The sequence below is a fragment of the Physeter macrocephalus genome, chromosome 18 (genome assembly GCF_002837175.3).
Source record: "Physeter macrocephalus isolate SW-GA chromosome 18, ASM283717v5, whole genome shotgun sequence".
NCBI classification, from domain to species: domain Eukaryota; kingdom Metazoa; phylum Chordata; class Mammalia; order Artiodactyla; family Physeteridae; genus Physeter; species Physeter macrocephalus.
In genome coordinates this window covers 55,216,947-55,237,386 of record NC_041231.1, presented here as the reverse complement: position 1 = coordinate 55,237,386, position 20,440 = coordinate 55,216,947, and the positions used below count along the sequence as shown (strand labels likewise).

At 35.5% G+C, this 20,440-nt stretch overlaps 1 protein-coding gene across 15 annotated transcripts in view; it reads right to left on the bottom strand.

Annotated features, from left to right (window-relative positions):
• CLASP2 (cytoplasmic linker associated protein 2) overlaps positions 1-20,440 on the bottom strand; it is a 180,249-nt gene that overhangs the window by 34,998 nt on the left and 124,811 nt on the right. For 5 of the 15 annotated variants that reach the window (XM_055079794.1, XM_055079795.1, XM_055079796.1 and 2 more), the window contains 7 exons: positions 18,617-18,679; positions 17,542-17,648; positions 14,301-14,545; positions 11,556-11,619; positions 1,623-1,786; positions 605-683; positions 422-472 (listed from right to left, as the gene is read on the bottom strand). In XM_055079794.1, coding sequence (XP_054935769.1) covers positions 422-472; positions 605-683; positions 1,623-1,786; positions 11,556-11,619; positions 14,301-14,545; positions 17,542-17,648; positions 18,617-18,679 — 773 coding nt within the window. The remainder of the gene's footprint in view (positions 1-421; positions 473-604; positions 684-1,622; positions 1,787-11,555; positions 11,620-14,300; positions 14,546-17,541; positions 17,649-18,616; positions 18,680-20,440) is intronic. The other 10 variants (XM_055079803.1, XM_055079798.1, XM_055079800.1 and 7 more) reach the window with 3 other exon arrangements.

Genomic DNA, 20,440 nt, shown 5'->3' with positions numbered 1-20,440 from the left:
GTTAAGAACTGGAGAATAGCACTGAGATTAAACTTAAAAAGTTCTGTTTACTGAAATACACAGGCAAAACTGACATTTTGCCCAGAATAACTATTCAAACTCCTAACTTAAAAAAAAAAAAAAAGGATTGGGAAATCACAAACATAAAATTAGATAAGATTTTATAGAGCAAGTTTGCATAACAGCTTAGGGTTAGACGGCCATACTTGTATTGCCTTCTAAATATGTATCCCCAGTAAGCTTCTCCAAAAGATAATCTGGTATCGAATAACATTTGAAATCAAATCCATGCATGCTTTATAGGCTTATAAAGGTTAGTAGTTGAATATATAGATGCATACAAACATTATCTGAAACACTGCAGTTTGTAAAGAGAGTTAAGAAAAGAAATAATGCAGATTAAAACAAAACCAAAAAAAACCTTGGAACTCCAAAAAGAGTGAAGCTGGTCCCGAAGTGCTGGCTTGACTGTCTGAAAGTTTATAAAAACAAAATCCACTGATTGAACAGCTTCTCGTATGACAGAAATACAAATATTAACAAAACTTTATGAATAAAATAATTTAGTTCCTTAAAATGTCATCAAAAGACCTCAAATTTTTACCTTCAAGCTTGGTGTCTGGGTCTGATCAACTGTAAATCTCATTAGAATATTGAACTGAAGATCATTTGGAAAAGATTCTCTGAAATAAGGAAAGAACAAAGCAAAATAAAATAAAAATTAAGTCAGCAAGTAAGCATTTAGCAAACTTAACAGAAGATTATGTTTAATACCAAACAAAACACAATGTCATTCAGAAAGCATGCATGAAGTAGAACCTGTATGTGGTATATAGTCTATGTGGTAAAGTATACAATAAAAGCTACTCCCAGAAGAATCTGAACGTCTGAATTTATACCCTGTAAGTATAAATTTAACCCCCTGTAGGGTGTTAAAAAGCAACACTATAGCACAGAATGATCTCTTGCCTCATTTACAGATTTAATCAGAAAAATGTATTCAGTAAAAAGTTCAACATTATCAGAGATGTTTCCATACCTAATATCTGAATTCTAGACTCACCTCAACTTAGTAAATGGATATTTGAAATAAGTCACTTCAACAATCTACACAAGAAAGTAGAAATATATCATTGGTTCAAAATCTTCTGAAAAAAGAATGCATAATAAAACATTCTTTTTAAACTTAGAAAATATTTTTATCTTTACACTAGACTGAATAAAATCTTCAACTCTACTTTGCAGTTACATCTTAATTAAAATAAAACACTACCTTGAATTACTCAACCAATGTTAATAAAATTTTTTCGTAGATTAAATGCAGTGTTTGAACTAAGGATCAATGTTACATTAAATATACCATGTAAATGGGCAACATCAATAATTTTCAAATGGAGCTCATGCAATCTACATAGTTTGAAAGGACTCAGAAATCTGAACTTTTTTTTTTTTTTTTTTTTTTTTTTGCGGTACGCGGGCCTCTCAGCGTCCCCTGCATCGGCAGGCGGACTCCCAACCACTGAGCCACCAGGGAAGCCCCCAGAAATCTGAACTTTTAACACAGAAACGAAATATTCTTGATTACTACCGGGTAAACTTGAAATACATGAAGAAAATCTTACCTTGTAACATCGAGGGCTTTCTGAACTTTTGCTTGAACAGACCCAAGCAAATCAGCACCCATTTTTTTTAGTAGTTGGGTCAGCAGTACAAACAACCAATCTTGAAGATCATCTTTGTGGACTTGTATGAAGTCCACTAAAGTCTCCAAAAACATGCTGAACACCTACAGTGGATAAACGGGGGAGGGAGGAGAAAAAGGAGGAAATATTGACCTCTATGATCAATTCAAAACTGAAATAGAAAGGAATACAGGAATCAGAGGCACAGCGATTGGCAGCCAAGCGGAAAAACAATCTCTCTTGCTTTTCATTGGACTCTGTGATACAAGAGTACATCTGAACTGTTATCCAACTTCTGCTGAAGTTCGACAATTAGCTATTCCATGCAGCATCACTTGGTAAAGAAACTGGCTATAATGGCTGGCACACCTAAGGTTGTCAATGATTCCACAGCATAAACTGAAATCTATTTTATCTGAAATTTAGGGCAAGGAACTACCTATGGTCTCATCAGCACCCAGCTCTTTGGAAGAGTGGCAGTGAGTTAATCAGAGGTTGACTACGCCGACAGCTACCTTAACATATAAGATGATTTTGATATAACGTGCTAATTGGAGACTTCTTAGTTTTCAAAATGTCAGTGGTCACAAAATTTTTTGGTATAAGACATATTATTTATTAAAACTGCCCCAAAAGTAATTTTAAATGACCTGGGATAACTATAACTGTACCTAAAATAAATAAAATCAAGATACAAACCTACATCTACATTTTAATGATTTCTAAAAAGTCCTAGATGGCATGCTATTAGTCTCCATTTCTATTGATGGGTTTTATACTGTTTCCAATATTAATCTACAAGTTTTAAACTTTTTGGAAGATTCAGGAAAAATTTAAGGGAAGGAAAGCTAAAATTCATAAGTGCTTTATCTCATTAAAAATACTTATGGAGACTTCCCTGGTGGTCAGTGGTTAAGACTCCACGCTTCTACTGCAGGGGGCAGGGGTTCGATCCCTGGTCGGGGAACTAAGATCCCACATGCCGCACGGCACAGCTAAAAAATTAAATAAAACAAAACAAAACTTAGGAGAAGTGACATACGGTAAGATTATATCTCCTCAATAAATTCAATATCATACAGGAAAATTTATTTCTAGGTAAAGAGGGAAAAGCTCTTAAGACAATGTCAGCCATGTTGTATTATATGAGATAATTTATAATCACAATGGATTATAAAAACTATGGTTTCAAAAGTTAAGCCCAAAGTAACTACATTAATTTGAAAATTAGAGTTTTGTTCTCAATATATATTTTATTTCTCGAATTTCCTTTATATAGTTATATATGAACTCCTTTTTTTCCTTATGTTAGAAATGAAGGATTTTTATCTATCAGAATTATAACTAAGTTTTTCAACATTTGAATCTGAGTTAGAAAAAGTACACTTTAGCTACTTGCTCAAGATACTATCTGTAAAAGCAGAAACTATGACTACTTTGAATTTTCTGTTCCTCACTAGACCTGCTCTGCGACAAGTGCATGTGTCTAATCTAATACTCACTCTTATTGGTACCTGGCAAATCTGTCAAGTGATGTCCTGGAGTCAGTCAGTACCTGCCTAGAAAGTCAAATGTTAAATATTCAGGAATTTTGTGAGCTGGTTGGTGGCTTGAAATCAGCCATGTGGGAATATTTACACCTCAGAATTTATAACGAACATTACAAATCAGCGCTTCCTGCCCCCTCTCAAATGTGGTTTACCAGTACAACACTCTAATTCTTCGGTTCACTTTCACTCTTATTGTTTCAACTCTTGCCTATTTTCCTGAAAAGTCCAACTTTAAGCTTTCTCTATGCCAAAATCCATTTTGAAAATCATAGACATTAGAATGCCCAAGTCAACCCTCCCATTTTATCTGGTTCTCAGGAAACTGAGAACTAGAAAATTAAGTGACTTCCCAAGGTTTCCACAGCTAATCAATGGCTAAGTCACTTGGTTTTTAGTTGTGTTCCATTCGCTCTGTTACTAGATAACTTATTTAATCTACTTTACTGTCATTCATAATAAAATTCTCCACTGACTTTTCCCTCACTTTGATTTCCTCTATAGGTATCCTTCTCATAATCGTTTCTCCAAGGAAGAGCCAATTTTATTCCTCTGTTAAGACTAATCTTGCTTTCTATATTCTTGTTCTTTAAAGTATGGTCTCCTCTATCTTTACTCTTTTATTCTCAACCTAAATTCTTTGTTTACAGATGCAGAATTTCTCAATTTCTGTCTCAAGAATTTCTCCTTCAATTTCCATCCTATTGCACCCATCAATTATCTTCTAATCGTGAAATGTAATAGCTTTTTCATTAGCTTAGTATGCTTAGCCATTCTGTAGCTTGACACTGTTTTTCCTCTTATTATCTCCCTTCCTTCTTTCATTCTTTTTACCAGGCATTTTCCTTTTGCATCCGGAATAAGGAGAGATGTAAGAGCCAGTCTTCATCCTGATTCTCTTTTCATCGAAAATATGACTTCCTTCACAGGGCCTCTCTGTCCTAGCTTACTAGGCCCCACAATAACCTCTAGAATAGCTCTCACTTTTGGCCTTCCTCAAATCTGTTGATCACAACATCATCGTAGGCACCAATTCTTTCTGACCTCAAGTCTGGATTTCTGCAACAGGCCAGAAAGTAAATATCCTAGGCTTTGCAGGCCATATAGTGTCTGTCACAACTACTCAGCTCTGTCATCGTAGCACGGCCATAGACAGTATGCAAACAAGTGAGCACAGCTGTGTTCCAATAAAACTTTATTTACAAAACAGACAGCAGGCCAACTCATACTTCTTTCTCATCATCTGATTGGACATCACTCTTTTGATAGAAACGAAATCCTTTCATGTCCCTGCACTGTCTATAGAATAATGTCTCCAAGGCTTAGATGAAGCTCTAGCTCTCCAGACTCATGCTGGACCATTTGGCAACATAAACTCTTTGTCCCTGAACACATCTCACACACACTCCACATTTTCTACCACACTCCCTAATCCCCCTATTTACATAAAGTGCACAACTTCCTACAAAGCTTACCACTCAAGACCCAGCCAAAAAGCTTCTTGGAGCTCTTTAGATAATAGCCACTGATCATCCCTACTTGGAACTTGTAGTGGGGCTAGCTTTATGGTGCTATTTCACTTTTTCTGAATTTATATCATCTTCCCATCTGGAATATATAACATTTGAGAAAAAAGACTATATATTTTTTAGTCTTGTATCACCAATTATAACGAAGCCTAAAGTTATCAGAGGCTGAGGACCAAATTAAAAAGTTGTTCAATGAATGTGCAGGAAAAGTTCCTTAAAGAGGAAGAATTTTCTCATAAGTAAATAATCCTTACCCTGCAATTGGTAGCCAACCCTTTTTCTCAATGCAAGGGAAGATATGTAAGACCTTCCTTTCATGGCAGCCAAGATTTTCTTTTTCTTTCCTGTAGTCTTTCTGACATCTCCCACTTCTCTGGACTCAGGCTAGTCATGCCGGGGAGGCCCTTTCTTCTCAACCTGACATAATCCAAAGTTTATGTTCCTGTCAAGATCTGAATTGCTATTTTCTTAAAGAAGACTTCTCTGAGTCTCTAATCAAAAGTAGAAATTTCTTTTGATTAGATAAAATGTGAGTATAACTGAATAAAAATGTAGACATGTTATTTATGGTACTCTCTATATAGAATTATACTATTATTTTTCAAAATACTTATATCTTATCAATGGTACTTACTAAATGATAAATATATGCATATATATATATATATATATATATATCCATCCAAAATATACACTGGAAATTTTGCATAAAATTTCTTACTTGACTGCCCTATCACAGAGAGTTCACTGTCAGATGTTGATATTCTCCCATTTCCTTATCTATGATTAAAGGAGAAAGAGGAAAGTGGACATATTAATATAGCACTAGGGCTAAAAATCTGATTTCAGAAGAGAAAGCTGAGAATCACTGCTCCTTAAACAGCCCTCTTTGCTTTTGTGGAATGCCATTAATAGACTATTAGAAAGCGCATATGTGGAGGTTGGAATTCAATTAAAAAAATTGTGAAACTTGGGAATTATTTTTTTAATAATTCAGTGAAACCAACCTTCAATGGAATCAATTTATAACTGTAGTTTATCGGAAAATTATAATATTTGAGCTATTACAATTGAGGCAGCCTTTTCTTAACCTCTTATATCTTAGGTGTGCCAGTCATCAAATATAGAACAGGAGAACATAATCAAATTAGATTAATTAGTAGATTAAAAAGCACATCTCCAAACAGAATGACAGTTTGCATAACTGCAAATAGCATTTCGTGGATTGCAAAGGGTCCAACACTGCATGAACTCTTCGGGAGAGAAAACAGAGAAAAAGGGTTAATTTCACAGTCATGCAGTAAAGTTAGGTTTCCAACAAATATTGAACCAACTTACTCTCTATTGAGAGTTCCAACACAGGGGACAGCATGCAAAAGGAAAAAAAGAAAAAAAAGAAAAACACACAAATTAGTCGCCATCAATGCCAAGTTCCTGTATGGAAGAAAAACACTTAGAAAATAAAAGTGACAAATGTTTTTCAAAGTTTTACGATAAACTCAAAATAGTTTTTAAAACAAGAGTTAAATGAATAGCATGGGAGAAGAGTATGTGATTTTCCTATACTTCTCTCTCACCTTCTTGCCAAGGAAATTTAAAAACAAAAAACAAACAAAAACTCCCTTCTTTTCCAGACTGTACTATCCTTGAGGCTCAACTTCTGGAAAAAACCTAAGACTAACAGACACCTGCCAAAATTTCTGTACAGTGCAAACATATGCTTCTAAAGCACAGTATCTAGAATTTTTCTTTTATCTTTTTTTTTCCTCTTCAGAAGCAATGCATTCACAAGTTAAATTATTTCTGTGAAGGCTTGGAATAATTACTATTGTTTGGAGGTAAAAAGTAACTATACCACAACTTTTAATTTTCCCCAGGTAAGATGTATGTTTTGGTCTCCTGATCCTAAGACTGCAGACACTCTTCAGGAGACCAGATATGTCCTTCTAAGCAGGGCACTCAACTGTGTTGCATTTTAGTAGCCAAAGATTGAATTCCTACCCCAGCTGTTCACGACTTCAAGAGGTAGGAATACACAGACCATAAAATGTGAAATCAAACCATGCACTTTAGTGAAGGTGGCTCTTCTCAAGTAGGTCCTCCAGAGTCAAATGTCAGAATCACAGGGGATAGCTTTTGGCATCTGACACTCCTTACATTTGAAGGAAAAAATGGGTCTAGAGCAATCAAAATAAAAATCTGCCCTGAATTCCTTAATTTTTCAAACTTATTTATTTTTTAAAAACTTATATAGTGTTTGGTGTGTTGTAAGGGCTTTACATACATTAACTCATTTAATCATCATCGCAATCTTATTAACTCTATTTTACAGATTAAGAAACCAAGGCACACACTGCTAATAAGTGATGGAGGCAGAATTTGAACCCGAGCAATCTAGCTCCACTACCTATAGTTGTTATCACTGTGTTGTACTGCCTCTCTTAGAAAAATATTTAGAGGCTTTACAGAGTCATACACTGTGATTGTATGAGTAGTATCTGAAAGTTTAAAAGGTTTATTTATCAAGTTACGGACATCAAATAATTTCAGCTTGTAAACTGGATTTACCAACCACATTACTCCTGTCCCAGGAAAAAACCCAGCATCTATTTCAACTGTATTCAGAAGTTGAAATAGAAGTTCTTTTCTAGCCCTTCCTTTCTGGGATGTGTATTGGAGCTCATCTGATATTTCAGCTGGACTCAGATGCTTACTCTAACACATATAAGAGAAACATTCTGGGGGTTGGAGGTGATCCTAGATGAAAGGAGATGGGGCTGCTGCTCACACCCTGGTTCTCTAAGTAACCTGTTGGGGACAGCAGGTGGTCTCAATCATGTTGGGGAGAAATAAAGACAGCTTTCAGTTAACATGGAAGCCAGCTACTATTCAGAAGCTGTTAACACAGCTGTAAGTTGACTTCAACTTAAAAGGACATGGGAAAACCCACCCAACCAACCTCATGGTATGAGGTGTCTCCTAAACACTACGGCCCATTCTGGGGGCAAGGCTTCAGAAGATTTCTGCCCTGTGAGTTTCAGGATAGTTAAGGTTACAGATAAGTGATTCCAATTCAGAGTGGAGAGCTAACCCACACTTGAGGAAGAAAAGAGAAGTCTCTTTGATGGCCTATTTCGAGGCTATGAGGAAAAGTACGTGGCACATTTGGGGAAATGAACGTAGTTTCCAGGCTGGGTTGAGAGTGAGAAGGGAATGACAAGCAAAAATGATAGGCTTTGTTTGAATATTTTCTTGAGGGTTATGAGTAGTCACTGCAGGGTTTTAAGTTAGTAGAGAAGATTTACCTTTTAGAAAGGTTATTCAAAGATGCAGTGTGGAAGAGAATTTAGGGATAGGAAGTGGGGAGGAGGTGCAGCTGGCCAAAGATGATTGTGCCCTGAATTAGCAGTGAGAATGGAAATCTTTAGAAGGTTGAATCAATTAGGACTGAGTAAATTTCTAGAATGATGCCCAAATTCTTCACTTGAGCAATGAGAGGACAGTGGTTTCATCTCATGAGATAAAGCAGTGTAGGAGGAAAAGTCGTTTTGAGGTTTAAGATCAGCAAAAGGCATGTAACTAAGTAAGTGCAGGAGAACAATGTGGGCTGGAAGTACCATTTGAGAGTCATTAGGATAAAGTGGGTGACTTAAGCTTCATATAAGGTACAGTGAAAAAGGAGGGCCTAAGGCAATGCTCCAAGCAACACCAACCTAAGTAAAACAACCAGAGAGATAAGTGTCTGAAAAGAGAGGGTGTCTACTGTGAGGAAGACTGGATCAGGCACAACAGAAAACACCCCTCCTTCCACCTCTCCCACATGCCTTTCCTTAAAGTGTCAGAAAAGATACGCTGGATAAACTCACAAGGTTGAAAAATAAAAAGGGATGTCAAACAGCAAACTGAAATTTATGAAAAATTCCTGGAAGACCAAGCAGATGAGACCATGTTAGCAAAAAATAGAGTACATATGTATGTGGTTACCAACAGTTTCAAGGTAAGACCTCCTGCCATTTCCATAGAAGAAAAGGTAGAAAGAATGGGCTTATGTGCAGTTAACTTTGCTAGTTTGGAGACAGGAAATGGAGTTTCTGCTGGATGGCTTCTATTTTCTTGGTAAGCTAAGAGGCCAGGACATATGCTTGGGGCATGAGATGGGTGGAGAGGTGAACAGGGCTGGAGTTCTGAGGAAAGACTATCTGACACAGCCTCTGTGGAGGACAGAAGAAAAAAACTAGAGGAAGAGGCAAGGCAGCACTGGGCTTTTAGACAAAAATTACAGATCAGAAATGGAGAATGGCACAATATACAGGAATAACAGGGCTGATTTCACCCAGCAGGGGCCAGTACATTGTTTCCCTTCAACAGTCTTAACCTTCAACCAGTGGCATGAGCATGAGCAGAGGTTCTTGAACATATTTCTATTTTAGTGTCAATGACCAGAGTTGACTGTATAGAACAGGGGTCGGGAAACTATGGTCTGAGAGCTAAAAATGGTTTTACATTTTAAAATGGTTTTTTAAAAAAATCAAAAGAAAAGGCTATTTCGTGACACATGAAAATTTTATGAAAATAAAAATTTCATGTTCATAAGTAAAGTTTTATGGCAACACAGCCATGGTCATTTGTTTAGATATTGTCTATAGGTACCTTTGTGCTATAATGGCAGAGTTCAGTAGTTGTGACAGAGATCATTATGGCCCACAAAGCTACAAATATTTACTACCTGGCCCTGTATAGGGAAAAACAAACAAACAAAAAAGGCCGACTCTTGATAGAGAATAAAATTTTACTTGGAAAGAAAAGAAAGCAGCAAAAACAGCTGCTTGATCCTAATGACTGGACTGTTAGTACTTTATAAAATTAAAAAGGGGGGGATATCTACTATTTTAATAATATAAGGATATGATGCAAAAGCTCAAATCAAACCCTGATATTTTTAACTCAGCACAGTATGGTGATATATCCAGTTTATTCTTAATGAGTTACATTACTGGCAGAGTCTCTGATGGACAATCACCAAACAAAAGCTGAACAAAAACGAATTAAAAAAAACCTTCCCTTTACATGTGTATTCACTAAACTAACCAAAACCAAACAAACAAAGCCAATAGATCAATAAGAATTTTATATTGTTATAAAATCCCACAGGAAAAAAAAAAGTCTCCTTCCCGAAAACTCTCAGAAGGATTGTGGCTGGTTCTCTGCATCTACTAAGGGAGGCCAAACATCTGTGCTTTCACCAACATCAAACTTGGTTTTCCTACTTGATCTTCAAGAGATTTTTTTTTTTATTTTAACATTTACTTTATTTAAAAAATTTTTTCTTCAAGACACTTTTTAAAAAAGTGTTTCTCTTTATTACTGTGCAAATCCTAGGATCCAACTAAATTGCATTATTGTCCTAACAAAAAATAAAAAACTGTGACTTCAAGAAATAATCTAGCCTTACACTCTCATACCTTCCAGTAGAGATGAATTATATTAGGTTTGAAGATGTTTTAAAACGCTATTTTTAAAAGTTGTAGAGATTATTAATTAAAACATCATTTAATAAAACAGGTCCACCCAGATCATAATTGTCTTGTCCTTTGGCTCATACTGCTAACAAAAAATGTCAACAGCTAATTTGTTTAGGATTTACAGAAATTTTTCCATTAAAGCAATTCCTACAGCTGTAATTAGTGGTAGCAATATCAGTATAAAATGGTACGGTTATCTACATGCTCAGTTTGAAAGTTATAAACTTAGTGTACTTTAATCTTTGTCTTTAATGGGATCTTGCATTCTTGGATAAAATAAATATACCTTCTGATAAAAGGATAATCTTTAGAAGTTAAAGTACAAGCAATTTATAATTCTTAGCTGGACTCCAGTTTATGTATAGAGTAGGATTTTAGTATCTTTAAGTAGTGTCACAAGTAACGAAAATATTGAAAATAGAAAAAAAAATGAGGGGGAAATGACATGTGCAACAATAAAGTGAAGACAATTAAAAAAACAATAAAGTGAAATTTGTTAATATCTTTCTTATGATTTCCCTTCCACATCTCCCTTTCACTTAGGTTAGAAATTCTCATGTAGACATCTGGTGTCCTAAAGGAAGATACTGAATAAAGTTTCACCATTGTCAAACACACTGCTGAAAACAGAATAAATGAGTCCATTTTACAGCAAAATTTTACATTTTAAAGCAAAATTTCACAGTATACATGCAGACTATGCATAAGTACTTAAATACAATTTTAATCCGCATTAAAAACTGAACAAAGTTCTGAAGATTTTTATGAACTATTTCAGTATATGAAATGCTTCTTTTATATTACTAGCAAACTGTGGGTGAAGCCATATTTTGTGCTTTTTGTTATTTAATGGCAATTCTTTTCTACAAAATTGCTCTTTTAAGAATATATTTATGTTAATAGAGAAGGAAACTGAATAAAAAGTTAGCAACTTTTTTCAACTTACCCCAATTATTTCCTTTACAAATAGTAAAATGTTTTTAGAAATACAAATACTCACCCTAAGTGTAAAAGAGTTTTGCATGTTACTATATTCTTCAGTTCATAGTCTTAGATAATCTCTCTTTGGAGAAGCTTAAACAGTTACTAGAGAGCAATTTCTAAATTAAGTATGATATCAAATACTCAATTTCAATTATGTTTGAAAAGATCATTGCCATTTTAGGGCAATAACAAAACAAAAATGGCTTATAGTTTTTTGTTATTATTCACTTCTTTTTTGGGGCAATACAATAATGACACCTTATAGGAGTAATCTTAAATACTAAAACATACCTTGCCATGAGGATCAGCAAACATTCTTGTGAAAATTTCACATAATCTTTTCAGTTCAACTCGACTGTCAAAATAATGAAGTGGAATTAATATCTTGCTGTAGGAAGAAGTCATTTAAAATGACCTTACAGGGACTTCCCTGGTGGCGCAGTGGTTAAGAATCCACCTGCCAATACAGGGGACACGGGTTTGAGCCGTGGTCTGGGAAGATCCCACATGTTGCAGAGCAACTAAGCCCGTGCGCCACAACTACTGAGCCTGCGCTCTAGAGCCCGAGAGCCACACTACTGAAGCCCGCTCGCCTAGAGCCCGTGCTCTGCAACAAGAGAAGCCACTGCAGTGAGAAGCCCGCACACTGCAATGAAGAGTAGCCCCCGCTCGCCACAACTAGAGAAAGCGGCATGCAGCAACAAAGACCGAACACAGCCTAAAAAAAAAAAAAAAAAAAAAGTGACCTTACATATAACTGGGCTTCTTAAAAAAAAAAAAAAAAAAGCTAAAAAAAATCATCCCTCCTAAATGAGAAATTAGTGAGATTTACTAGTCAGGGCTAAATACAAATTTATCAAATGCAACAATAATTCTGTAGTAACAGACAGACACTATTTTAAAGGTTGAAAGTTATATGAAAAGAAATACAACTGTACTTCATTAATGTAGCACAAAAGAGGAAAGTATACAGATGACATTCCCAGCACATGAATCTTATCCTTTTAAATGCTATGATGTTTTCTTAAATTTTGCCACCTGAGGGCTAAAATCTTTCTAAACTATGACTATTTCCTTGCCATTTAAAAAGATATACTGAACCTAATACTAATCTAATCTTGATGGGGTTGGGAACAACAGTATGATGATTTATTGTAGTGATTCATGAACTGTGATATGAAAGCATTAAACTATATTAGAAAGTATATAGATAAACACTTATTTTAAATTATATAGTTCTAATACTTCCTAAAATAAACATTCAGCTAGTAAATCAAACTCTGATTTCAGGTATCAAGTCAGGAAGTGGCCCGCTATTTTCCACCATACTCAAACTTATGAATTTTCTGAAACTATGTTCTTAAAGGGATAGACCATAGAAATTTAAAACATTACACAGTTAAAAACAATAAAGAGGGGCTTCTCTGGTGGCGCAGTGGTTAAGAATACGCCTGCCAATGCAGGGGACACGGGTTCAAGCCCTGGCCCGGGAAGATCCCACATTCCGCAGAGCAATGAAGCCCGTGAGCCACAACTACTGAGCCTGCGTGTCACAACTACTGAAGCCTGCGCGCCTAGAGCCCGTGCTCCATGACAAGAGAAGTCACCGCGATGAGAAGCCCGCGCACCGCAACAAAGACTAGCCCCCTCTTGCCACAACTAGAGAAAGTCCACGCGCAGCAACGAAGACCGAAAATAAAATAAATAAAATAAATTTTAAAAAATAAAGAATTTAGAGAGGAAAAGTAAGCAGAAGCCATTAGGAAAGGAAACCGAATCAAACCCAACTAAAAACCAATATAAACTTCTTTTTTTTTTTTTTTTTTTTTTTGTGGTATGCGGGCCTCCCTCTGTTGTGGCCTCTCCCGTTGCGGAGCACAGGCTCCGGACGCGCAGGTTCAGCGGCCATGGCTCACGGGCCCAGCCGCTCCGCGGCATGTGGGATCCTCCCAGACCGGGGCGCGAACTCAGTTCCCCTGCATCGGCAGTTATTTATTTATTTTTTGTGGTACGTGGGCCTCTCACTGTTGTGGCCTCTCCTGTTGCGGAGCGCAGGCTCCGGACGTGCAGGCTCAGTGGCCCAGCCGCTCCGCGGCCTGCGGGATCCTCCCGGACCAGGGCACGAACCCATGTCCCCTGCATCGGCAGGCGGACGCGCAACCACTGCGCCACCAGGGAAGCCCTGAACTTCTTTTTTTTTAAACTTTATTTATTTTTTGGCCACACCACACAGTATGGGGGATCTTAGTTCCCCGACCAGGGATCAAACCCGCACCCACTGCAGTGCAAGCATGGAGTCTTAACCACTGGACCACCAGGGAAGTCCCTAAACTTCTGTTCTTAGAGAAATTCACTCCAAATTCATTTCATATTATACCAAGATTCAAATATTACACAAACACCAAGAATGTACCTTCATTTCCAAATGAGCATAAATATTCTTTCATCTCACTGAAAAACTTATCAGGAATGAATTTTAATAATGAGTCAGCTTTAATATTATGCATATTTTATTATTTATTTTCATTAAAAAAATTAATAACATTTTTCATTTAACATCTACTTGTGAATAAAAAGTTTCCTTTTAGAATGTTTCTTTAAATAGAGCAAGTTAATTAAAACTTTTAAAAGTAACAATAGTATAGATGGTCCTAAAGGATTAAGGCTTGGGAAAATATTTTGATGCCACCTTCTGAATTCAGGACACGTATGAGCCCATACCAGTACCTTTAAAGTGTTATGAAAAAGTCAAGTCAAAAAGTGCTAACCAGGGCTTCTCTGGTGGCGCAGTGGTTGAGAATCCGCCTGCCGATGCAGGGGACACGGGTTCGTGCCCTGGCCCGGGAAGATCCCATATGCCGTGGAGCGGCTGGGCCCGTGAGCCATGGCCACTGAGCCTGCGCGTCCAGAGCCTGCGCCCCGCAACGGGAGAGGCCACAACAGTGAGAGGCCCTTGTACCGCCAAAAAAAAAAAAAAAAAAAAAGAAAAAAGTGCTAACCAGACAGGACAATTATTTTAAAGACAATATAACTCACCTTAGCGTTCTCTGATTTTTTAGTAAGTTCTGCAGACCCAGGAGGCCTTCTTTCCTTTCTGACCAGTTGGAGCTAGCACATCTGTTGAGGACTTCTGCCACATCTTCTGTCTGCCTCATGTATGTAGGAATACTACCATTCCGAGAGCTATAGGAGCGTTCTGAACAAGCACTGGATGCATCGCTGTTGGCATCATCATCTGAATGCATCCCATATGATTCATATCTTCTTCGAGCAGGTTTTTTCTGTTACACATAAAGACTCTCATTAGTGGTAGCTAAAATAATATGCCGGTATTTCACAAATTTCTACTGACCAAAAAAAAGGCTGTTTTTTGTTTAAAAATCAGTGTAAAGCATGCTGCTAATCAGTGTAATAATAAAATGTTGATATTTAGTTTTTCTTCAAAAAACATGTTTTAGGAGTTAGTAGATGATGAAATATTCTTTAACTATGGCGAGTGGTAAAAGCAGAATAAGACTACTGTATGGAAGTCAGATATGTAAAGTGGGGAGCACTAAAAACATGGGGTTCTTCCTTATCTTTTTCCTTTTTCTGGAAAACCAAAAAGAACTACAAGAGTATAAACGGATGGACTCTGTACTAAAATTCTGAGTTGTTAAGAAGAAATTACTACCGTTTTAAAGGATGAGAATGGATCAGAAAATGGGCAATGGATCAGAAAAACATGTTTCCCCATGTAAAGTTCTATTTTTTTCTCTCTCTCAACCTTCTCTTTCCTCTATTCTCCTTTCACTTCTACTATCACTTGTCTTGCCACTCTTTCTTCTCTTGTACCCAACCCTGACATTTCCTAGAGAAGTAAAATACAGAGAATGATGAGAGCCTGTTTTGCTTACTCTTACTTTTAGGAGGCAAGCTCCTGGAGGGTCCTCCATGTTCTTCCCAATGTGTCTATACTGTCTATTTCAATATTTATGAGAAAGCATATTTAGATTCCTTTGATTTCTTTACATCTGAAGCTTATTATTTAATAAATGTAACTGCTAATTTTACTTTGAATATTAAAAGTGAAATGAGACAGAATAAATAGCTTATTTGAGATTCTTTGGAAGAATTAGAAATAAATCTTTATGTAATCTGATATTTGAATTTAGGCTGGTGAGCAGTGAAGATATTTCTAAGAAACATTCAAGCACAATAATTTTACACAGCTCCAGGTGACGTAAATTCTCCAAGTTTAAAATCTAAAAGAAATAGAGCTTGAACTCAATTAAAAATAGTTTTATAATGACATTTCCATCACTAAATTGATTTTAGAGGCACCAACTTAATTTAGAATGGCAAAAATGTGGTATTTCCTGTGTTGGTCTTCAAGACCAGTTTTGTTATAGACATCAGTGTCGATGACATCATCGCATTTGTACAAAGTAATCAGGCTTAAAGGATGAGAACCCCCATAGGACACTCTATTTAAGCACTATCTCCCTGTTGATAATCATATAATCATATATACAGAAAAATGATGTATATCTAAGGATTTTATTACTTCCATTTGAAGTTTTTATAGAAGACTATCATCTGTTAAACTGATGAAGGAAAGAAAAAAAAGTTATGGTATCATAAGATGTCAGAAAACAGCAATGTCTATACCTTAGTCCGTATGTCTCCTAAGAGCTGAGAGCAGATTTTTAAAGAGAAAAATTGAAAATAATGAAAAACATTTTGCTAAACAGCACAGTGAAGTAGGCATAAACAATGCCCATAATTAGAAACATTAACTTTTTAAATATATAGATACATAAGAACTGCTTATTACGAGAAAATATCTTTAACTTGTCAATATCCTTTAGTCCAAAGAAAAAAATCTAAGCTACAGAAAATATTCCCATAACCAGTTTTCCAAAGAAACTCAAGTCTTCTTCCTATTTGGATCCTTTTGTTGTTTCCAAAGTTAATTTTATTTCTGTGATTTTCCCTAGGTCCAATTAGACTTAATAGTTGGATAGCCTTTTCCTAAAAACTGATAGCTATAACTGGAATATCTATGTTATGCAAATAATGGAAGTATTCACAGTCAAATTATTGGGATTCAGCTTTTAGCCCTGGTGGCTAAATATTCCTCATATAAATCAAATACAACATCTTATAACAAGTAATAAATAGTTCAAGAATAATCCATTCAATTCATAAAATTTATGTGAGCAGAATTTAACTAGTAAATCGTCCACTTACAAGAAACTAAAAAACATAATTTGAGAAATACACTGATGAGGAATAGTAAATTTAAAACGTATGACTAATTTAATATCACCAGAACAAGATGTGATCAATATGTCCCAAGCTCAAGAGAACAAAGTTCCTACTTAGTTATACTGATTAGAAAAATCAGATGGCTAAGGTAAAGAGAAAAATTCAGCACATACAGACTATTAGAACAGAACTACACATGATTACATTTAATATATTACAGCTATGATCAATGAATATTTTAAAAAACTTGTTTTTCAAATACACTTGGCAAATATTGTATCAACACTGGTTAAGAGGTGATATGTGGTTTTAAAAGGCATAATGTATTTTTAAATTTCAAAACAAAGATGACACCTTTATAAGTTCTGTGCAAAAAACTGAGTAAATGCTTACTTCTCAAGTATAGGATTAATATTATAATTTGAAAGAGAAATTATCATGTTGAACTGACTTGGGAAAAAGGCAAAAGCCAATTATAATCACTGTTTCTAATACTTCCTTCATAATTTTAAGTGAGAAAAAAATACAGTGCTATCTGAACAGCACTCTTCTGACAAACCATCATAGATCTATGGATTTTGAAGTTGTACTTTCTCTCAGCTCAGAAAATACAAACAAGTAAAAGACTAAACAAAACTGTACCCCAAACTAAAACAATCCCTAAATACCCAAGGTTAAGCTAAATTTGAAATTACATACTTGTAGTGTACATATTTATATACTGATCTATCTCCCTTTATTCTCAGTGTATTACAGTGCATAAAAAACATCACCATATTAACAACATCAATATTTATATTCCTGACATCCCATCAATTACTATGGGCCCTGGCTTAAAAATTTGGCAATTAATAAAGATCAAGAATTAATTATACTGTTTTGCTTTTTACACTGCCCATATTTGATGTTCCTAGATTTAATCCACAAGAATTTTCCCATCTCCTTTCCCACACCTGTGGAATGGCTCACTCATACATTAGTTTCACAGCTGGAACATCTGTAAAGATAAGGAAATGGAGAAAAGTACCAAGGCATCTGCTACTGCCTCCTCCACGTCGGAACCTGTGTTCAGGACTCGCATGGCACTGACAGAGGATGACAGTCGGCTTGATTGGCTGATCCCATACCCTGGACCTAATTCATCAGAAGAAGGAAAATAGCTTTGAGAGAGCCATAAATGTTAACAGGGTCACGTTGGAAACTTTAAAATCCTTAAGAGGAGGAAAAAAAAACCAATGGGGCAAAGCATTTTAAAAGCAATACTGTATTCTCTGGGTACATTTATTTTTGGTCAAATAAAAGGGCAAAGGCAATTAAAATCACTGACAGTATGTGGGAAGTAAATTTAAAGAATAGTAGCTATGATATACTTTTCACCAGAAGATAGAAAAAAGCATGGCTGGCTACCTAAGGGCTTGCAAGTCTATAGCCCTGTAATTAATCTAGCTATATCAGTCAGGCAAATCTCATCTGTTTGCTTGAGCCACAGAGTAGCCCAGAACAAAGATCAATTCTCAAACCAGTAACAATTAGGGAGCTCAAGGAAGGCATGCCAGGAATTTACAAGGGAAAACCCCTCCAATTATTATCTCTTCTCCTTCAAGATAGGCTGATTCATTCTGTAACTAAGATGTATCATTTGATATTTGTCAAGGACCTACTATTGCCCGACACTCTTGAGATATGTAAAGACAAACCATAGATGGGTTCTTCTTCTCAACTACTTTCTACAATATACCATCATTTACAATTAAAACACTTCATCCACCATTTTGGTTTTTTTTTTTAAACAGGTATACAAAGATGAAGTACATAACTGAGAACATAAAACAATTTTATATTTTAAAATGACATAACTTAGGTTATACAAAAAAAAAAAACGCCCATCTCCAGTGAGAAAAATGTTCAAATAAGATTGCTGAAGGGAAAAAAGTTACTTGGGGGAAAGTTTTTTTAAAAACCCACAAATGACTTATTCTCCAACAAATTAAATGTAAATAAAACAAATCAATTTTAAAACATGATTACTCAATGGAAACTGACGAAGACAAAAAACTTAAGATGAATGCACAGATGATAGTGAAAATGTACTCATCCTTCACCTGAGGCCCCATACACATCGGGGGCGTAGAGGGCACCAGTAGATCTGGAATGGTGTCTGGAGGCTGGAATAACAGGACCATACAAACCTCATCTATTACTACAGAAACAAGGAATAGTGGCAGCACTACAGTCAGGCAAGGAGAGTTAGTTCACAATGGTATTACTATTAATAGTTAAGGATCAGAATATTGCCTTAGACTAGGGCAACTGAACACTTGCATTGCAATATCTTCCTTGACACACAACAGATCTTACACCTAAGGGGACAGACATAAGCTCACAGGAGACAAAAAAGTAAGTATCCAAATGGAAGGAAATGTCAAAAGTACAAGCATGAGACAAAAAAATGAACACTGTAGTTTCAAAAAAAAAAACCACTATGGTAAATAGTAACCAATAATAATCCCATCTCCTCTAATCCTGAACCCAGTGAGGCAGTTGTTACTATTCAATTTTACAAACAGCTAAACTAAAGCACAGAGAAAAGTTAATTAATTTGATCAAAGCCACACCTCAGTATCTGTAGTCTTTCAAGGCCTTTGCTCTTAAATAGTACACATACCATCTTTACATTGTTCAAAAGATAACATACCTCATTTATGTTAACATAAATGTTTCCTATAATGGTTCACAGTATATAAATTCTGCACTCAGTAGATTATTTAAATATCAAAGCACATTTTGAGCACCAAAAAAGGGGAGTATTAACAATTTAATCAAAAAACCTAGAAACTTGTGACTTCTCCTTTTATTTATGACATCTCTCTAAATCTAAATTTAGGATATTTAAAATTTTAGATCTTAAAATCCTGATTTTCAAAACATCATAAAGTCAGCCTTTTTCTTACACATACAAACAAATAAGCCAGGAAAAAATCATTTTATTATTTAATGAAACATATTACTCATTTTAAAAGTTACTCTGCTTCAGATATATTAATGAGAACAGTTACAATACTTTTATTACATGAGTTACTCTTTCCTTTGCCACAGGACCTTAATGAATAAGAAAATGATCAAAAAGATTAAGAGATAGGATTAAAGAGAGAATGTTGCATAAAATGTTTAACAGAACCTGAAAGGTGACTGGTATCATTAGTAAAACATACTAATATATAGTTTTAATTTTACCCAACACAATAATTTCTAAAATGATAAGGAAGAGTTGAAGCAATATGGAAATGCTTTAATAGGTGAAAAAATTTTGAAAACCTTTTGAAATCAATAGCTATCTGTGGCTGAAAATAACACTCACACACTTGTAATAATGTAAGCCTTTTTTTGAATCTTGGTTCCAGAAACAGATGGAAACTAAGAGTGTGAGTTCCAGAGTTCATCTTTGTTTAGCTCTGATTTATTTCTGGCGTTTTAGGGCCCTGATGCTGGCCTTGTGTTAACAACTGAATAAATGGCAAGCTATGGGATTCATCTGCTGAATGGCCATATTCAAGTCAGAGGCGACAAAAGGATTCATCAGATAAAGAAAGAGAAAAATGTAGGCAAATATGGCTGAAAATGGGAATGAAAAGGACAATCTGATCTCTGGGAATGCTATCTTCATCTCTGTGTAATAAATAGGACTAATCTGCTACCTTTACTATGCAATATCCATATGTAAATAAAGGGCTATAAAATTCAATTCTTCTAAAACTATATGATTAAAAGGTTTAACCACCTTTAAACCAAATAGGATGTTTCATCACAATTGGGAAAACTGCCTCCTTTAATAATAAAATTTAAATGATTTAAATTGCCAAATGGCGGCTTTTAGATAAATCTAGAAGATCAATGACTAAACAACATATCTCTCTAAAAATAGGCAT